At 36.7% G+C, this 20,114-nt stretch overlaps 1 protein-coding gene across 1 annotated transcript; it reads left to right on the forward strand.

Moving 5' to 3' along the window:
* The first annotated feature begins 276 nt into the window (after positions 1-276).
* On the forward strand, positions 277-19,405 carry cpda (carboxypeptidase D, a). The gene is made up of 21 exons (XM_051863648.1): positions 277-1,011; positions 1,828-2,075; positions 5,691-5,833; positions 5,942-6,111; positions 7,297-7,679; positions 7,776-7,967; positions 9,990-10,157; positions 10,240-10,349; positions 10,471-10,576; positions 10,799-10,941; positions 11,027-11,196; positions 11,728-12,030; positions 13,049-13,244; positions 14,108-14,243; positions 14,358-14,504; positions 14,605-14,703; positions 14,886-14,950; positions 15,899-16,030; positions 16,117-16,302; positions 17,085-17,187; positions 17,330-19,405. The coding sequence occupies exons 1-21, from the start codon at positions 386-388 to the stop codon at positions 17,551-17,553; spliced, it is 4,050 nt and encodes a 1,349-aa protein (XP_051719608.1). The 5' UTR covers positions 277-385; the 3' UTR covers positions 17,554-19,405.
* Positions 19,406-20,114: the final 709 nt, after the last annotated feature.

Genomic DNA, 20,114 nt, shown 5'->3' on the forward strand with positions numbered 1-20,114 from the left:
GTTGCCTTTAATATATTCATAACTCCACAATTATCTGTTTTATACAAACATAACAAACTATTCCAAGCTGACAATTGGTTGGTGCACTTGATAGACCATCAATAAAAACCAACGACAATGTTCAAAAACACTTCAATTAGTTTGTAGTTAAAATGGTTAAGATACAGACATCAATATGTTCCCGTTTTTAGCAGAACGGCAGAGATTTATAGTCGTGACTTTTATTTTGAAACTGCTCCGGCTGTCATGGAAACTCCACCCTTTGTTAAAGCGTTAGCAGGAAGTTCCTACTAAAAATACCCCGACGTCAGGCTAAAGAAAGGACCTGACTCCGGGCGAACAAATTTATAGAATTTCATGTATACGTCAAGGTGCCTTCGGAAACATGTCGGGACAGAGGGTAAACAACTTGTGTTCATCGCATAAACGCCTGCTGTTGGTTTTATCTTTCCTTGTTGTTTATATCAGCTCCATCAACTCAGCTCCTTTCGGCGAGCAGGATGTAGAGACTTACAACAAATACTACAATTACACCGAACTTACTGACCTTCTTAAAAGTCTCGCACAGAAATACGCAAACATCGCAAATCTGACCAGCATCGGTAAATCAGTTGAGAACAGGGAGCTTTGGGTAATGAGAATCACCAAGGACCCCACTGTTGATGTACCAGGAAAGCCCAAATTCAAGTACGTGGGCAACATGCACGGAGACGAGACCGTGTCCCGACAGGTTCTAATCTACTTGGTGGAGTATCTGCTGGAGAAATATGGAGAGGAACAGCGGGTCACAGAGCTGGTCGACAGCACCGATATTTATATCATGCCGAGTATGAACCCTGATGGATTTGAGAAGTCTGTGGAGGGGGAATGTATGGGCAAAGATGAGGGTCGGAACAATGCTAAAAACTTCGACCTCAATAGAAGTTTCCCAGACCAGTTTGAGGAGATACACGTGAGTGCAGAAGACATACCTGAAGGCGCTGCTGTCATGAAGTGGATCCTGGAGAACAAGTAAGACCATTCACAGACTGAACCTAACTTTGTGACAGAACTGCAAGAAAATCCATCTTAAAGACCATCTTAAAGACCATCTTAAACCACATGAAAAAACCTGCTGCCCTTTTCCAAAAACACAACTACCATCTTAAGCTAGATTTTCCATAAGGGCTTGCAGGAATCTGAGAACTGTGCAAATTATTAAAACCTTCATGAATATACGTTTTTCAAATTCACCTCAGCTCTACAATATTTCATTTTTCTCAATAATAGTAATGGTAACACTTTACAATACATTAACTAAAATGAGCAATGTTACAGTATTTAATGTTATTGTTAGTAATAAAAATGCAGATGTCCATTATTAGTTCATGTTAGCTCGAGTCCATTAAATAACATTAGACTTTTGATATTAATAATGTATTGTTAGTAAATGTTAAAATTAACATTAACTAAGATTAATAAATTCCTTAGAAGTATATTTTGCATTGTCAGTTCATGTTAACGAATTTAGTTAGCCAGTGTTAACAAATGAAAACTTATCGTAAAGTGTTACAATAATAATAATAATAATAATAATAATTATTATTCAGAAAAATGAAATGTTATAGAGCTGAATTAGAAAATATATATATATATATATTTATATATATATTTTTTTTGTAGTGCAATCTCTATAAATATATTTTGTTCTAATTCAGCTCTACAATATTTTACTTTTCTGAATAATACATAAATAATAATGATTAAACTTTGTATGTCTGTAAAGTCTTAATCCAGTGTATGTGAAGTAGATGTTAATTATAACTCCTCTGATATTCTCTTTCCTAGATTCGTGCTCTCTGGGAATCTGCATGGTGGGACAGTGGTGGCCAGTTATCCTTATGATGACTCTGCGACCCATGAAGGGGAGGGCACCTATAGCAGATCACCCGATGATGATCTCTTCAGATACTTGGCGCGGGTTTACGCAGAGAATAACCCTGTTATGAAAACTGGCCACCCGAACTGTGAAGAAAACGTAGGTGAGACCTTCAAGGATGGCATCACAAATGGAGCAAAGTGGTATGATGTGGCAGGTATGTTGCCAACACTTATCCCCTAATTATGCTTTGAATCTTTCCCCTTTCCTTTGTTCTCTTTATCTGAATTTCACCCGCTGAGTTTCTAGCAGTCAAGCAATTTTTCATAGGGGCTTAAAACTCTTTGTTTCCATAGTGATGAAGATGTGCTTGTTGTATGAGCTTCATGAGTAATTAACTTCACTTTAGTGGTTTTAAAAAATGACTGGTTTGAATGATTTCTGTTACTCCCTCCTCAGAGAACATAAGTAGGGGGGTAATTTCTCATAGTCTGTGTTCAGTTCACTGGAACAGTCTTTATTTGGCTCCACCCACATCCTTCTTTACTCAAAACATTCCATATTTCCAATTGGGAAGGCTGATAATGAGTTGTGTACACAGTGCCATTTGGTCACATATTGCAAATATTGACATTAATAGTAGCTGCGTTGTTGTTTAAGAAAGTTTAAAACTGAGGAAAGCTGGAAATTATATTTCTTTGTTTTTTGGGAATATTTATAATGTTCTCAAACAGCACTAATTAGAAACACAATAGTCTAGCAAGTAATCCAAAACCTGGATTGTAAGCGCACTGTTCTGCTGTTCTCTGATTACTTTCCTTACAAGTCTGTAACCTCAGTCTCTGCAGTCCGTATTCTCAACCATCACTGTCAAACAAAAGAAATTTGATCCACAATGTTCCTTGAAGCTTGCAGGTCAGATCCACGATGTACCTTGAGACTTGCTCAACCAGTCTAATGGTGATTAAATCTAACGTCTTGCATATGGATTTGATTCCCTCAGCTTTTATGAAGCAGTTTGGTGTTATTTACGAAGGGAGAACCTCCTGTGTGAACCCCTTATCTCTCCCGAATGTCTGCACCTAAAGTCATCATGTGAGGTGGTGACACAAATTGCCGACCATCAAAACCACCTGATATTACAACATAATAAATCCCACAATTAAATATGACGCCCTTTTTGGCATTAAATTCCATACGCCGCATAATCCCCATGCAAATGTCACCTGATCTATAGTTGTTTGTTGTATGATGTGTGTTGACCTTATAACGTTTAACTGTTGTCTTAGACAGGGAGGTTGAGTCATAAAGTGATCATAAGAGCAATATTGTTTATAGTATTTATTCATATTTTGAATTAGGTTTTATCTTTTTCATTTTCAAGTTTTAGTAATGCTTTTGTCATTTTCATCTAATTTTTTTTATATTTCTGTTTAGCTTTAATTTATTTTTATTTTAGTAATTTAGTCATTTTAGTACTTTAACATTAACCTATTTTATTTCAGTTAGTTTACAAGGCAACATTTTTTAATTTAAGAAAGTTTAAATATCATCTGATATTTATATTTTCTCTTATTTCAGCTTTATTTCAATAAATGAAAACAATTTTTAATAGGTTTACTTAATAACAACACTGCATAAGAGTTATGTGAGTGTATTATGCCGCAAATTAGTTTTCCTCTAAGATTTTTCCCCCCTCTTTTCTTAGAAACTGGTATTTTACCATAGAAACCAGTCTCAAAGTCTGTTCAATGACCTGAATCTTGTTTCTGAGATTGTATCCAACACAGTTTGAAGATCTACAGACCACCAGCTGCGTTTTTAAAGTTAATATTCAATCATTTTATGACAAACTCCAAGGCAGTCATTGCTATGTTCTTCTCAGGGTCTTATGTTCCTCAGATTTAAATGGCAAATAATGAACACATGACAAATGGTCTTATGTTCCCAGGGTTAGGGTTAGGGCAACGTAGGTTAGCCCTGGGAAAGCTCTTCGAACATAGGACACTGGCATCATTGATACGCTGTCTACAGTCGGTTTCAGCAGTTTAGTAGCCCAAAGTGAAGGATATTACTTGCAATCTGTGGCACATTTTAATAAGAAAGATTAACCGTATTCTTTTCTTAATCTTTTTTTACAAATAATCATGTGCTAAAACAGGATCTCTCTTCTGTGACTAATCAGGATGCCCTCACATATGTTTGTTTTCTGTGTAACTGTTTAAGTCAGAATAACTGTTATTAAGGATGTATGCTGACAAATAGAGGAACTGGACTTCTGACACCTTCTGTAAACACGTGCTAGACTGATAGGATACAGTGTCACACATTAAAAACAGGAAACATGGGGCAGAGACATTTGACCTCTCTCACCTATAATTACAAGATTCAATTGCCTTAAAGTTAGGCTTGCTCTAGACTGAATGAAGTAGCCGGACTAACTCGAAAAATACAGTTTTAAGATGATTTGAGCTAAAACAGTTTCATTTGTTGTTATCTTACTGAAAGATTGCATTTGCATGACTGCAAATAGCTGCCCAGGGCGTTGCCATGATTGGCAAGTAAACTGACTTTTTACTTTAAAATGACATTGCATGAACTCAGCTTTACCTCTTACTGTTGCATTTGTATTGACCATCTGCGAAAGTCAATTCTGCAAAGAGCAGAAGTCCATGTCTTTCACAATCAAGACCTTTTCAGCTGACACATGCGGATATATCTGCGTAGTGCTTATTGCCATCTTGAGTTGCCGTTAGTTTGTCCTGTGTCCAGCTGATTTTGTTGAATTTTGATGGTTTGATCTGCTCTTTTAGTGAGAGATTACAGATGATGTGCTTCCTCTGGTCCTCATCTCCTCGCGCCGTGTGATACATGTAGAAATGAGTCTTAATTTATAGGCTGAGTCTGTGCTTACATTTATACATTTAGCAGATGCTTTTACATACAGCAACAGTGCTTAAATGTTGTACGTTTTATCCTTGGGAATTGAACCCATAACCTTTATGTTGCCAGTGCCACAGTACTGTTTAATGTACATGAATCTTTTGGATTCATCCATGTATCTGCATTAAATGGTTATTAGCTTAATGGTTAGAGAGTCAGACTGGTAACCCGAAGGTTGCAGGTTCGATTCTCAATATCGGCAGGAAATGACTGAGAGCAGCAAATGGCTGCCCACTGCTCTGGGTGTGTGTGTCCACTGTTTGCAGTGTGTGTGTTCACTACTCACTACTCCTAATGTGTGTGCTCTTGGACGGGTTAAATGCAAAGGACAAATTCTGAGTATGGGTTACCATACTTGGTCTTCATATGTCACTTTAATTATTTTTTTTTTAATCTAATGTACACTACTATAATTGTAATAAGACTTTCGAAAACATGTAAAAAAAGAAAGAAAAAAAGAAAGAAAAAAAAATATATATATAATATTATAAATAATATATATAATATTATAAAAATAAAAATAAAAATAAGCACACATAGGTTTGGGATGTGAGGGAGTCATCAAACTTTAGATGACAGTATGTTCTAACCCATATCTGTCAGCTCTTTATTCTCTGAAATCAGTCTTAAAATGGGTTGGGTTTTTTTTGTTTTTTTTCAAGGATATAAAAGTAGGTTACCTTACAATGATTTCCTATCCCTCTACATTTATTACATGCTCCTAACATTAGCAACTGGTCAAACATTCTTGACATCACAACTTTTGAAAGACTCTTTGTATTGAGATGTTCCTCGTGTTTGCAGACGCTTACAGTTTAAGCAGCGACAATCCCACTATGTCAATTCATCCCATGCCTTTGGTACACAGTTTGTCCTTACTTTTTATTAGGGGGTATGCAGGATTACAATTACCTGAAGGGGAACTGTTTGGAAATCACTATGGAGCTCAGCTGCTGCAAGTACCCACCCTCATCTCAACTCAAAACAGAATGGGACAACAATCGGGAGGCCCTGCTGGCCTACATGGAGAAGGTAGGAGAAGTTGATGTGCAAACAACGACACCCATGGCGAGTTTTTAATGAGCCCTACAAGAATGTCAGTGTGGCTTAGTTTTTAGAGTTTCTGCCTTCTGTGTGCAGATTCATATCGGGGTGCGTGGCTTTGTAAGAGCAGCCTGGAATGAAGCCCCTATAGCAGATGCTGTGATAATGGTTGCAGGCATCAACCACAACGTGAGCACTGCACGCTTTGGTGACTACTATCGCCTGCTGCTGCCCGGCACCTACAAAATCACAGCTGTAGCCCCTGGGTAGGTATGGAATATGTGGAGTGGATATTTATGAAGAAAACTGTACATATGCATTCAATATTCTGAGGAAAATCCCTTAATCAGTGGGCTTCATACATCCAATAGCTAGAGCTGGGTAAAATTATTGAATTTCCATTCTTTTGTGATATACAACCCAATATTGATATCTTTAAAAAGATATTTTACTCTCTGGCATTTTTGACTGGCTGTTTAAAAATGTATTTGTACAGTGTTGCCCATCTTGCAGATATCATTGCTTTCTGCTGAACTACATAGTTTGGGCCCTGTTGTTTATTTATAAAATGAATATTAAAAGTTATAATAATTACAACGCAACCATTGTAGTCTAATTCAAAAACAAATGACTATTAACCGGTTCTTTTTAGTGAATCAAAAACCTACAACATGACCAGTTTAGTCAGATTCACACTCAAATGACTCTTATGAACTAGTGGTTTTTAGTGAATCAAACATAGCATGACCAATATACCTTAGTCAGGTTAGACGCCAAATTGAATTTAACACGAATGAAAACGAGGCTGTGAGGGATAAATTTACAGGCTTGCACAGTATAAAGGCTCTAGATCACGTAATTTTCACAACAGTTTTTGTTTACTGAAAGTTTTTTTCAGAAAGATGTTTTGTCAGCTGGACAGTTGGTATGTTATTAAACAACAGTATAATCCTTTGAACACGCTGTACTCACAGCCTCGTTTTCATTCCGGTCCAAAAATAAAATATGCTGCTGCCCTGACTAAGGTCTATGTAGTCAAAATCATGAACAAATGACTCTTATGAGCTGATTTTTTTTTCTTTTTTTTTTTTTCTTTTGCAAATCAAAATCATTCATTGCAACCAGTGTAGCCAAAACAAATTACCCTAGAAAGTCAGTACTTTTATTGAAACATTGCCTTGTATAATTTACATTATTAGCAGAGAAAGAATTTCTTTCACATGTAAGCAAAGTGGGCATATCTGAAATATACCCAAATGAACTGAAATAGAATCGAATCAAGAGCTTGTGAATCAGAATCAAATGGAAAAATCTGTATCAATGCCCAGCCCTGCTAATAGCTTTTATTTATTTATTTATTTATTTATTTTTAACTAACAATATGCCCTGAGACTTATTTACGTTTAAGTTTTCTTTCTGTGTGTTTTATGTCAATCTTTGTGTTTATGTAGCTACATTCCCATGTCCGTGTCTGGGGTGGAGGTGAATGAGGGAAAAGCAACTGAGCTGAACATCACCCTTCTGGCTGAGACCGATGAGAATCCGAACACCCCCTCAATCCCAGAGTCCCCCACTGACACCTCTGCGGACAGTGCCAGCACAGACAGCAGCAGCAGCAGCAGCGAAGCAGGAGCAGATGAAACACAGGGCTCCAAGGTTACGATCCAGCCCCAGGACTTCCGCCATCACCACTACAATGACATGGAGCTGTTGCTGCAGAAATTCAGCTCAGAGTACAGCTCCATTACACAGCTGTATTCCATCGGAAAGTCTGTGCAGGGGCGTCTCCTGTGGGTCATGGAGATCTCCAACAATCCTGGTGTCCATGAGTTAGGTACTTCCCAACCATTTTTATGTAATTTTAATTACCACACATCTTTAGAAGTCAAACAGCTGCTAAAGTGAACTGACCCCGGTCTTTCCTTTCCAGGTGAACCGGAGTTTAAGTATATTGGTAACATGCACGGCAATGAGGTGGTTGGTCGTGAATTGCTCCTCAACCTCATCGAGTACCTGTGTCGCAACTATGGCACTGACCCTGAGGTCACCAGGCTCGTCAACTCCACGCGTATCCACATCATGCCTTCAATGAACCCAGATGGATACGAAATATCCCAAGAGGGTAAGGTCTTGTCAACTCTTGTCAACATTTTCATCTGTATTATGATGTACTTTCTGTTAAATGTTAGAATGATCTCTCTTTGTTCATCATTCTATTTTTACCAATATTATAATATATAGAAATACACCATATTGCCAAACGTATTGGGACACCCCTCCAAATCATTGAATTCAGGTATTCCAATCACTTCCATGGCCACAGGTATATATAAAATCAAGCACCTAGGCATGCAGACTGCTTCTACAAACATTTGTGAAAGAATGGGTCGCTCTCAGGAGCTCAGTGAATTCAAGCGTGGTACCGTGATAGGTTGCCATTCGTGAAATTTCTTCACTACTAAATATTCCACGGTCAACTGTTAGTGGTATCATAACAAAGTGGAAGCAATTGGGAACAACAGCAACTCAGCCATGAAGCGCGGGGTCAGCGCATGCTGAGGTGCACAGTGCGCAGAAGTCGCCAACTTTCTAAAGAGTCAATAGCTACAGACCTCCAAACTTTGTGGCCTTCAGATTAGCTCAAGAACAGTGTGTAGAGAGCTTCATGGAATGGGTTTCCATGGCCGAGCAGCTGCATCCAAGCCTTACATCACCAAGTGCAGTGCAAAGCGTCGGATGCAGTGATGTAAAGCACGCCGCCACTGGACTCTAGAGCAGTGGAGACATGTTCTCTGGAGTGACGAATCACGCTTCTCTGTCTGGCAATCCGTCTGGGTTTGGCGGTTGCCAGGAGAACGGTACTTGCCTGACTGCATTGTGCCAAGTGTGCCAAGTTTGGTGGAGGGTGGATTATGGTGTGGGGTTGTTTTTCAGGGGTTGGGCTTGGCATCTTAATGCTTCAGCATACCAAGACATTTTGGACAATTTCATGCTCCCAACTTTGTGGGAACAGTTTGGGGATGACCCCTTCCTGTTCCAACATGACTGCGCACCAGTGCACAAAGCAAGGTCCATAAAGACATGGATGAGCGAGTTTGGTGTGGAGGAACTTGACTGGCCTGCACAGAGTCCTGACCTCAACCCGATAGAACACATTTGGGATGAATTAGAGTGGAGACTGCGAGCCAGGCCTTCTCGCCAGCATCACTGCCTGACCTCACAAATGTGCTTCTAGAAGAATGGTCAAAAATTCCCATAAACACACTCCTAAACCTTGTGGAAAGCCTTCCCAGAAGAGCTGAAGCTGTTATAGCTGCAAAGGGTGGGCCAACTCCATATTAAACCCTACGGATTAAGAATGGGATGTCATTAAAGTTCATATGCACGTAAAGGCAGGCGTCCCAAAACTTTTGGCAATATGGTGTAGTTAGCCTCAAACTGTTAAATAATAACATGAAATAATAATCAAGAATAATAATAAATAAATTATCATTTTTTTATTATTATTTATATAATGTTTCTCCCACACAGACATAAAACATAAATAATAATAAATGTATTTTATTATTATTTGTTTCTGTCTTTGTATAAGCAACATAATGACAATATAATGGCAACATGTTTTTAATAATAATATTAATAATAAATGTATTATTATTTTTTAATATTATTAAAAAAAACATTTCTGTCTGTGTGGGAGCAACATTACTATGGGAACATAATGGCATGTTTTAGTAATAATATAAATAATAATAATTTATTGTTATTGTTAGTTATTATTAATTACAATAATAGTAATACATGTATGTATTTTTTATATTCATTATTTATTTTCTGTCTGTGGAAGCAACATCATAACTACTGGAACATAATGGCAGCCATGTTTCAATAATAATAATAATAATAATAATAATTTATTATTATTATTATTATTATTATTAATATTCAATTCATTTTATTTTTAAAGCACATTTAAAATCAACATTGGTTGTCCAAAATACTGTACTTAAAATAGACAAAGAAAATAAAAAAATGAGACAACATTTTTTATTTTCATTATTATTTAATTTTTTCTGCCTGTGTTGGAGCAATATTATAACTGCAGGAAGATGGCAACGTAATGAAAACATTGTCTTTTGTGCAGGAGATAACAATGGCATCCAGGGACGTAACAACAGTAACAACTATGACCTGAACCGTAACTTTCCTGACCGGTTCAACCTTGTCACAGATCCCAGACAGCCAGAGACCATTGCTGTTATGAACTGGGCAAAGAGCCACCCGTTTGTGTTGTCTGCCAACCTTCATGGAGGTAGGTCCTAATTTATAATGGTTCTGTTTGATTAGAAACGTGCTAAACACAGGCAGATAACCTCTAGATAAATCTCTATCAGGCTCTTTGGTGGTGAACTATCCATTTGACGATAATCTAGAGGATGTTGTCAGATACAGCAAGTCCTCAGATGATGCTGTATTCAGGATGTTGGCTCTCGCTTACTCTCAGGTGAATATCTGGCTTTCTGTTTTCTGTAAAAACAAATGACTTTAAGCATATTTAATCATTAAACATTAAATCAATAGCCAGTAAAACATTCTCATTGTTTTTTTTTTTTTTTTTTTTTCAGGAAAACTCTCAAATGCATGATGGTCACCCCTGTAAGGAGCTAAATTCGTACAATGAATATTTTCAAGATGGCATCACCAATGGTGCTGCATGGTACAACGTCCACGGTAAGCACTAGCTTGTGGGGAAAAAAATAACTAGAAAAGGAAATTTCAAGACAAAACTTTGAATGTTGACATACTGACAGACACTTGACAAATGGACAGACAGCCTTTTGTTAATATTGACATCTTAAAATAATATCCAGAAAAAAGGTGTACAAAATTAAAAAGTGCTTTAATAAGAAGTAAATATAAACTATAAATCTACATAATGTGCTTTTCCCTCAGGAGGGATGCAGGATTGGAACTACATCAACACTAACTGCTTTGAGGTGACCATTGAACTGGGCTGTTACAAATACCCACCAGCAGCAGACCTGCCGAAGTACTGGGAACAAAACCGCAAATCACTTCTGCAGTTCATCCATCAGGTCAGTCTGGCTGTTCCTTTCTCATTCCTTTTTTTCCACCTCTGTCCTGCTACATACCATATAAAATTATTTGTTGGATATCCAGGTTCACCGTGGGATAAAAGGAATGGTGATTGACGGCAAAGATGGATCTGGCATCCCCAATGCGACCATCACTGTGGACACAATCAATCACTCCATCACATCCAACATTGCAGGAGACTACTGGCGCTTACTCATCCCGGGAAAATACCTTGTGAATGTCTCTGCCCAAGGGTACTTTCATGAAATTTCTGCACTAATAGTGGCCTAAAATGTAACGCTAAAATTTAATTTTTTTTCAACATATGGAAGCTTACAGAGGCCTTTAAATAGGTTGTGATCTGCTTTTGTTTAGTACATGTGTATGTGTGTGTATATATATATATATATATATATATATATATATATATATATATATAATATATGTTATATGTGTATATATATATATATATATATAATATATGTTATATGTGTATATATATAATTAAGCCACTTTTTGCAATGTACATTAAATGCTTTACCTATCTGCAACAATAGTGCAAAAGCTTTGAATTATTTTAATATATGGAGACTTTCTCAGCAAATACAAGTATGTACAATTAGTTTAGATAAATAATCTTTGTATGTATTTATCTATATTTTAATTTATTTATTTTATTTTTATTTAACAGCCCTATTGAGTTATTTAGCATTACGGGTATTTATTTTATTTTATTCTTTGTACATAAGACTAAATTACTGACACTTTCTCTTCCATCTTTTTAGCTACTCCTCAGTTAGTACCCATGTCAATGTGCCTAAGGAAGGAGTGGAGATTGTTAATTTCACATTGACCCGGATTCACAGTTACACAAATGGACAAACGACTGAAGACACAACCCCAATTCTGGATCCCAGTGTGAAGGAGTTCCAGAGCCTCATCAAGCAGCTGTCAGGAGAATCCGGTCTGGACAAGCTGATCAGGGACACTCCCACCCAGAGCAGCTTCCGTTATCGACGGTACAGCGAAGTTTCTGAGTTCCTGCGCGGCCTCACCCTGAACTTCCCGGAGATTACCTCGCTCCACAGGTAGAGCTCTCAAAATGCATCTCACAAATGTTTGACACGTTGGATTCAGTGTTTACAAACTCTGTGATCATGAGGGACCTTAAACACAGAAGTTCTCTGGAGAGCTGTTCACACATGTGTGCCAAGCCTTTCCCTCCGAGAACACCTGTTAAATTGAACAAAAGCATGAGTCAGTTTATCTGATCTCTGCAGACAAGTCTGAACCAAATCCTGTGTGTTTCTGTGACCATAAACCCTTAAGGGCAAAAATAAATTTCGGAATGAGAGAGATTAATGCCTCTGCGTTCAGTACACAATAAAGTTACTGTGTGAACTGTGTTATTTGTCTCGCTGTAGCTTAGTCCCAGAAGTTATTTTTGAAAATTATAGTTTGTGCTGAACCAAGTTTATGGTCACAAAGTTTAAATTACCAGAGAAGAGGTAAAAAGTTCAAAAGTTTAGGGCTCAGTAATTATTTTTATTTTTTTTGTGAAAGAAATTAATACTTTTATTCAGCAAGGATGCATTTCATAGATAAAAAGTGACAGAAAAAACATTTTTCAAAGAAATGCTTTTCAAAAAATCCTGAAAAAATGCATAATGGTTTTTACAAAAATATTAAGCAGCACAACTGTTTTTTTATCATTGATATTAATAAAAAATGTTTCTTAAGCACCCAATCAGCATATTAGAATGTTTTCTGAAGGATTATGTGACACTGAAGACTAGAGTAATGATTTTGATGACTTTGCCATCACATGAACAAATTACATTTTAAAATATATTAAAATAGAAAACAGTTCTTTTAAATTGTAAAAATATATCACAGTATTACTTTTGATCAAATAACTGCATCCTTGATGACTTCTTATTACTAACCCCATACTTTTGAACAGTACTGTAGGTCGAATCGTAATTTCAGCATTTGGTTTGTAACAGTTTGTGTCAGTTTATAATAGATTAAGATATGTTACTGAAGTAAAACAATATGTAAAGTAAGACACAGTGATGTGATAAATATTTTTTTCCCCCTATGAAGTCTTGGTCAGAGTGTGGAGTTCAGAACTATCTGGGCTCTGGAGATCTCCAACAACCCTAAAGTCCAAGAACCATCTAAGCCCAAGATCCGGTTTGTGGCAGGAATCCATGGTAATGCCCCAGTGGGCACAGAGCTGCTTCTGGAGTTTGCTGCCAGTCTCTGTATTAACTATGGCAAGAACGCAGCCATCACCAAGGTGAGTTGGTTTTCTTGTGCAAAAGTAACCCCCTTTATTGTAACAGTATGATCAGAGGATCCCAACCAGGGGTGCGTTTCTCAAAGCCAACTATAGTCGCAAGTTCTGTCGCAACCAACACAATTCAACGGGCGCTTTTGGGAAATGCAGCCCAGGATGAAGAAAGCCATTTAAATGATCACCTCAGTTCCACTGGGCATAAAAAGGAACCATTGCAGAACATGATGTTTTGGGTTAAATACAAGTTAAACTATCTATAAAAATTAACCCTATAAAACTTGCTGTATCATGTTCGATACACAAATCTCAAAAGGCCTCTAAATTAACATGATCAAAACTACATGCCTTCTATTGTCTGGTTGATCAAACTTTTTATCAAGTAAAAGGCCTTTTAATAAAATTTTAAAATTTTTCAAGTCATGGTAGTCTGCTATACTGTTTTAAAGATCTAATTAATTTACAACACATGCTATCAGAATTTCATCTTAATTTTTGGCAACATAAACTGTATATTTTACTCAATTTTGGGCTTCTGAATAAAATTGTTTTTTCCCTCCTTGAGTATGAGCTCCATATTCTCAATATATCATACTGTATGAGCCATAAAAGCCTGATGTATCAGATATGATACAAAACAAAAAAACACGTATGCAGCGCATACTTCCATTGTAAGTCCCATTTTACGTGGATTTCACCCCAAAGTCAAAATCATTTTCTGTGCTAACCGACAGCATTGGTGGCATTGATTACCACAGTCAAGTCAATTTTTTTGAAACCAAACAGAATTATCCTTTGAATGCAAGTACATGAGCATTAATCTGTACCTCACATGCTCTCTCTCTCATTCTCTCTCCTGTCTTTAGCTCATTAATGAGACCAGAATTGTTATCCTGCCCAGCATCAACCCAGATGGACGTGAGCTGGCGAAAGACAAAGACTGCACCTCCACTGTTGGCATGACCAATGTTCACGGCAAGGACCTTGACAGTGACTTCTTCGGTGGGATGGCGTTCAAATTATACCTTACCTTATATTTCACTAATGTGTGTGTCAATGACAACAGTCCACTGCTTAGTCTACAAGACTGCTGACTGTTTATGTGTCATTGTGTAGGTAATGCATCTCAGCGTACTGCAGAGCCACAGCCAGAGACACGTGCTGTGATGGATCTGATACAGGAAAGGGGCTTCACTCTCTCTGTGGCTCTGGATGGAGGCTCCGTTTTGGTCACTTACCCATATGACAAACCAGTGCAATCTGGTATGTTTTGACTCATCCTCTGCTTTATGAAATTATACATTTGTTGCATCTGTGTCCTGATTCATTTATTTGTTTTTTTTCCCCCCTTTGCTTCTCACAGTTGAAAATGATGATACGCTGAGATATTTGGCTACTGTGTATGCAAACCACCATCCTACAATGCACTTGGGCAATACTGGATGTCCAAACAGCAGCCAGAGTATGCTGATTTCCATTCATGCTTTCAAGTTTTTTAAACAACGGTTTATCTTTTCAGTAACGAGAAAATGCTTAGCATGCTTTCAGAGAGCCTCTACTCTGTTAAATTTATAGGTAGACGAACCATTTTTAGGTTGATGTTATGAATTATTTAAATACTGTCTTTCTCTCTGTTTCCCCCAGTGGGCAGCATCCCTGATGGTGTCCTTCGAGCAGCAGAGTGGCACAGTCACATGGGAAGCATGAAGGTAATTTACAAACTGAACTCTAACACAGGTCAGAACAGGTCACTGAAATCCCCTCATAGTGGCCCTGACACGCATTAATATCGCTTATCAGCTGGTTTTGCTTCAGATCCCAGCAATGCACTAAAACTGTGGATTATACAAAATAAAAAGTCCTTTAAAATATTTACATTAAAATGTGTTTATATTATTATCAGCTGTTATATAATGCTGCATTTATTTGATCAAAATACAGTAAAAACTGTATTATGATGAAATATTATCGCAATTCTAAATAAATGTTTTCTATTCCAAAATATTTGAATATGTAATTTATTCCTGTGATGGCAAAGCTGAATTTTTAGCATCATTACTCCAGTCTTCAGTGTCACATGATCCTTCAGAAATAATTCTGATATGCCGATTTGGTCCTCAAGAAAAATTTCTTATTATTATCAGTGTGAAAAACAGATGTGCTGTTTAATATTTTTGTGGAAATCACAATAATGTTTTTATTTTAGGATTCTTTGAATATACATTTCAAAAGAACAGAATTTATTTGAACATTTTAATCTTTTGTTACATTATAAATGTATTTATTGCAAAAATGTGTTTTATAAAAAAATCGTACTGATCCTACGCTTTTGAATGGTAGACAGGTTGTTTAAATTCTGAACAAAATTAAACTATCGGTCTAATTTGGCTAGCTTCTGTCAAGTGACTAATGAATTTGTGCCAAAAATACCATACAGTTTGATTGGTCAAGAACAAAAGATATGGGAAGTGTTTTGCTATTCTAAATTAATTATTTGCATTAAGCATTGCTTTTTTCACTGCTCTCTGAAATTCAATCAGAACAGACCAGTAACTAATTTTTGGGTAATTTCTAACTACTTGACAGTCATTTTTAAAACCTTTTATTCATCTCAGTAATTTCCCTGAATCCCTAATTACTTTCTCTCCATATTGTAGGATTTCAGTGTGGACTTTGGTCACTGTCCCGAGATCACTGTCTACACCAGCTGCTGCCTGTTCCCACCAGCTGACATGCTGCCCACGCTTTGGGCCGAGAACAGGAAGTCTCTTTTGAGCATGCTGGTTGAGGTCAGTCTGATGTCCTCTGCCTCTCCATTCATCACCCTTCACTGAATCTCAGCTCGTCTTTGCTGAAGCTGGTTCTTCTGTTCTAGGTACACAAAGGGGTTCGTGGAGTGGTGAAGGATAAGAACGGTAAGCCCATCGTGGGTGCTATAATAGTATTGAATGGTGGGGTTCGAGTCTTCACCAGTGAGGGAGGATATTTCCATGCTCTTCTGGCCCCTGGTTTACATAACATTGAAGCGGTGGCTGTCGGCTACCAGCAGCAATCCCAGAAGGTGAGTTTGTTTTGTTTTGTGTTTTTTGTTTTGTTTTGCCTTTTGTCTTTTTTTTTTATATTTATAATACAGAATATTTAGTTTAAATTAACCAAATGCTATAATATACAATGCAATATGTTAATGGAGATTTAATTGAAATTAGTTGAATTGTTTATTTACAATTTGTTTATTACAACAAAATTTAGCAAAAGACGACAATATTGTGTCTAAAATATAAAACAATATTAACTTCTTATTTATTGAACTGTATTATCACCATTGCACTCGTGCTATTCAAGACAAAAACAGCACTTGTGTGATATTGCGCTCATTACTCGTGTAATATTGCTTAAATCTATCATATAAATATGAGACGACAACTCAAACAGGAGCATTTTTGCCCTGATATGTTGAATTTTAGGGGCATTCTAACTGCATTCTATAGGCTACATCACACAATGAGTTGTTGCCCTGCATCATGTTCATCACCAATCAACTGTATGAAATGTAAGATGAACTACGTAGGTCTGAGGTGGGGCATGTGCGTTAAATACATTATTTTTACCTATAACTAATTAAGTAAACGCATTAAATCGACAACCCTACTAATATTATACCATGCATTTTATTTTATTATTTTACATATATTTGCAATACAGAACATTTAGTTTAATTTATCCAAACTGTATAATAAGGAAAATAGTTGCATTTGATTGTCTAATAATATACCATACATTTTAAATGAGAAATGCTATCTATGCATACATTTTTTTTTTCACTGTTCCTGTTGGTCTTTTCAGGTGTCTGTGTCACCATTTGAAGCAGCAAGTTCCATTATTATTGAGTTTGACATGGAGAATGATATATTTGGCCTTCCAAGAGAATTAGTGGTGGCAAGTGCAGGTAGGTAGATCAAAGGCTAGTTTTGCCAAAGCTAAAGTTCTCTATTTTGATTGTCAATGCAGTACTCACCAAGCATTTTTTAAAATACTACATTAATATGCAAATTTTCAATGGCTGTCTTTTTCGTTACTCAATCCCCCAGCTGCTGCAATGACAGCCCTGGTTGTGACAGCCTTCATCATCTGGTGCGTCTGCTCAGCCAAGTCCAACAGACAAAAGGACGGATTCCATCGGCTACGGCAGCACCGGGACGACTATGATGATGAGATCCGCCTCATGTCTATGGGCTCCAAAAAGTCTCTCCTGAGCGAATTTCAAGATGAGAGCGAAAGTGACGAGGATACGCTATACACCAATAAACTTTAAGATCTTCTCATCCTCTGATTCTGTCCACTGCCTGCAGGGCCGGTAGAGGGCGCTCAACGGTCAGCAGCATTATTGTCCAAACCATCGAAACCCCCGAGAACCACAGCGGGATGCACTTTAATGCCCAGTAGAAAACGGGCAAGCGTTTTGCACCGTAGTTATGCAGCTAACCACTGCTCTCAACCAGCCTGCTTAGTTTTCTGGGTCTGTATAATACTGGTCCTCTACCCTTTATAATGGAAATCGAACAGCTAGAATCCATCTCAACAGGATTATGAAACACTGTGCCTTTTTAGATTAGAGGTTGCATGGTCGCTGCAGTTGTGAGGATGACAATTTTATAGTGTAAATGGAATTTTGTTCCCCTTTTTTCTGTGGACCCGGGTCAAAGTTTCAATTGTTTCATTTAAGAATCTGGTCTGCTCATTGGCTTCATTATAAGTTTGTAATGGATAACAGACTGCTGTCATACAGCAAGCAAAATGACCCAAATATTTTACATTTTGCTGTTATTCATCCAATTAAGGTATTTCATGCAAGTATGTGTAACCAATTCTTACAGTAGCATTAAACATCTCAGCCTGTGAGATATTTATTGTCAAAGAGGTTTCGAACATACTAAATGTAGATATTTACATTAAGCAATTTCTCACTACCATTGCACATTACTTATAAAGGTGACGCATTTGATACATAGCAGGTAAAACTCATGCTCATGCTTATGTACTGCCTTCTCATTTCTCTTCTGTTTGACATTCGGGGGTATGGTGAAACATTAATAATAACTCTGCACACACATGATAGTGTTTAATAAGTGTGTCTGATATTCTTTTTGTCTTAATGTGCACTCGTTGAAAATGTTGTACCTGTTTTGTTTATTTTTAAAAATTGTATTTTTGTTTTAACATCCATCCAATGAAAAGATTTATTCCCCCTCCACTCTCAGGCATCCCAGATAAACAGTGCTGTCATTACTTCATGTAGTTGACATATTTAAATGTTATTTACAATTCAGGAAATTAATGAAAAATCTCAGCAAAATATCTAGGTATCAGCCAAGGTGGAAAGTATGCTGTATATCTGCATCCCACATCTTCTCTTCCATAAAACTCTGTTAAAACATCGATGAGTATTTGGGAACATGCATATTGCTTCTTTCTTGGTCTCTTAGTTTGTGTATATGACTAGATGCATTGGAGCACCGCAGTATGTTTCCTGCACAACAGGATGAGGCTTTGATCTTGTTACAGAGAAAAACCAGCAGAACACTCTGCAAGTACTGCTTTATCTCTGAGAAGTTTATGAATCATTGAGTCGCTCTTTGTTCTACCCTCTAAAAGTTGAAAATAAGGATTTGGATGGAGAACATGAGGGTATGTGGGGCTTTGCTCATGATTTAAAAAAAGAAAAGCAACAAGCACCCTAATAAAATTTAATGGAGGATTCATGTTTTTATTTATATTTCATATCATACTGTGCCAGATTGATCATTCATACAGGGCAAATGTTAATAAGTGGGAGAATTATGTTTCTATGATTTAATTAGTCATTGATCCCATTACCAACAAAATCTTAATTTAATTTGGCTTGATGTTGATTGTCATGCTTGAATGTAAATTTCTGGGTGTGTTTGAACAAATACGTCTAACTTTTCTATGTTTGTGCTGATGTTTATTTTTTTTCTTTTTTATACAACAATGATTGTAGATATTGAATTGTTGCCAACTATATGTAAATTACACAAGTGCAATTTCTATCAAGAGTGAAAGAACTGCACAGATAAACCTGTTTATGTGTATTGAATGGTGTGTAATTAAATGAGATGCAAATAAAGATGAAATTTTGTTCTGAATATGTGCTTAAATATGATCAGTTTTTAATGCAGTTATGCAGTATTTTTATGGTAGCGATGCAGTTTAGTGCTGTCAAATGATTAATCACATCCAAAATGAGTTTTTGTTTACATAATGTATGTGTGTACTGTGTATACTTATGTATATATAAATACACACACATGCATGTATATATTTAACAAAACTATGTATTTATATATAATATAAATTATATATAAATATATATACATGTAAATATTTCTTAAATATATACATGTGTGTATTTTAAATGTACATAATAAATATACACAGTACACATGTATATTATGTAAACAACTTTTATTTTGGATGTGATTAATCACGATTAAAGGATTAGTTCACTTTCAAATGAAAATTACCCCAAGCTTTACTCGCCCTCAATCCATCCTAGGTGTATATGACTTTCTTCTTTCTGATGAACACAATCGGAGATATATTAATAAATATCCTGACGCATCTGAGCTTTATAATGGGAATGAGTGAGAGATACAGTATGAGCTGAAGAAAGTGCCTCCATCCACATCCATCCATCATAAACGTGTACTCCATGCGGCTCCGGGGGGATTAATAAAAGCCTTCTGAAGCGAAGCGATGCATTTGTGTAAAAAAATATCCATATTTAACAAGTTATGAAGTAAAATATCTAGCTTCCACCATACCGCCTTCCGTATTCAACTTAGGAAGAAAGCG

The sequence above is a fragment of the Ctenopharyngodon idella genome, chromosome 15 (assembly GCF_019924925.1).
Source record: "Ctenopharyngodon idella isolate HZGC_01 chromosome 15, HZGC01, whole genome shotgun sequence".
Lineage (NCBI taxonomy): Eukaryota > Metazoa > Chordata > Actinopteri > Cypriniformes > Xenocyprididae > Ctenopharyngodon > Ctenopharyngodon idella.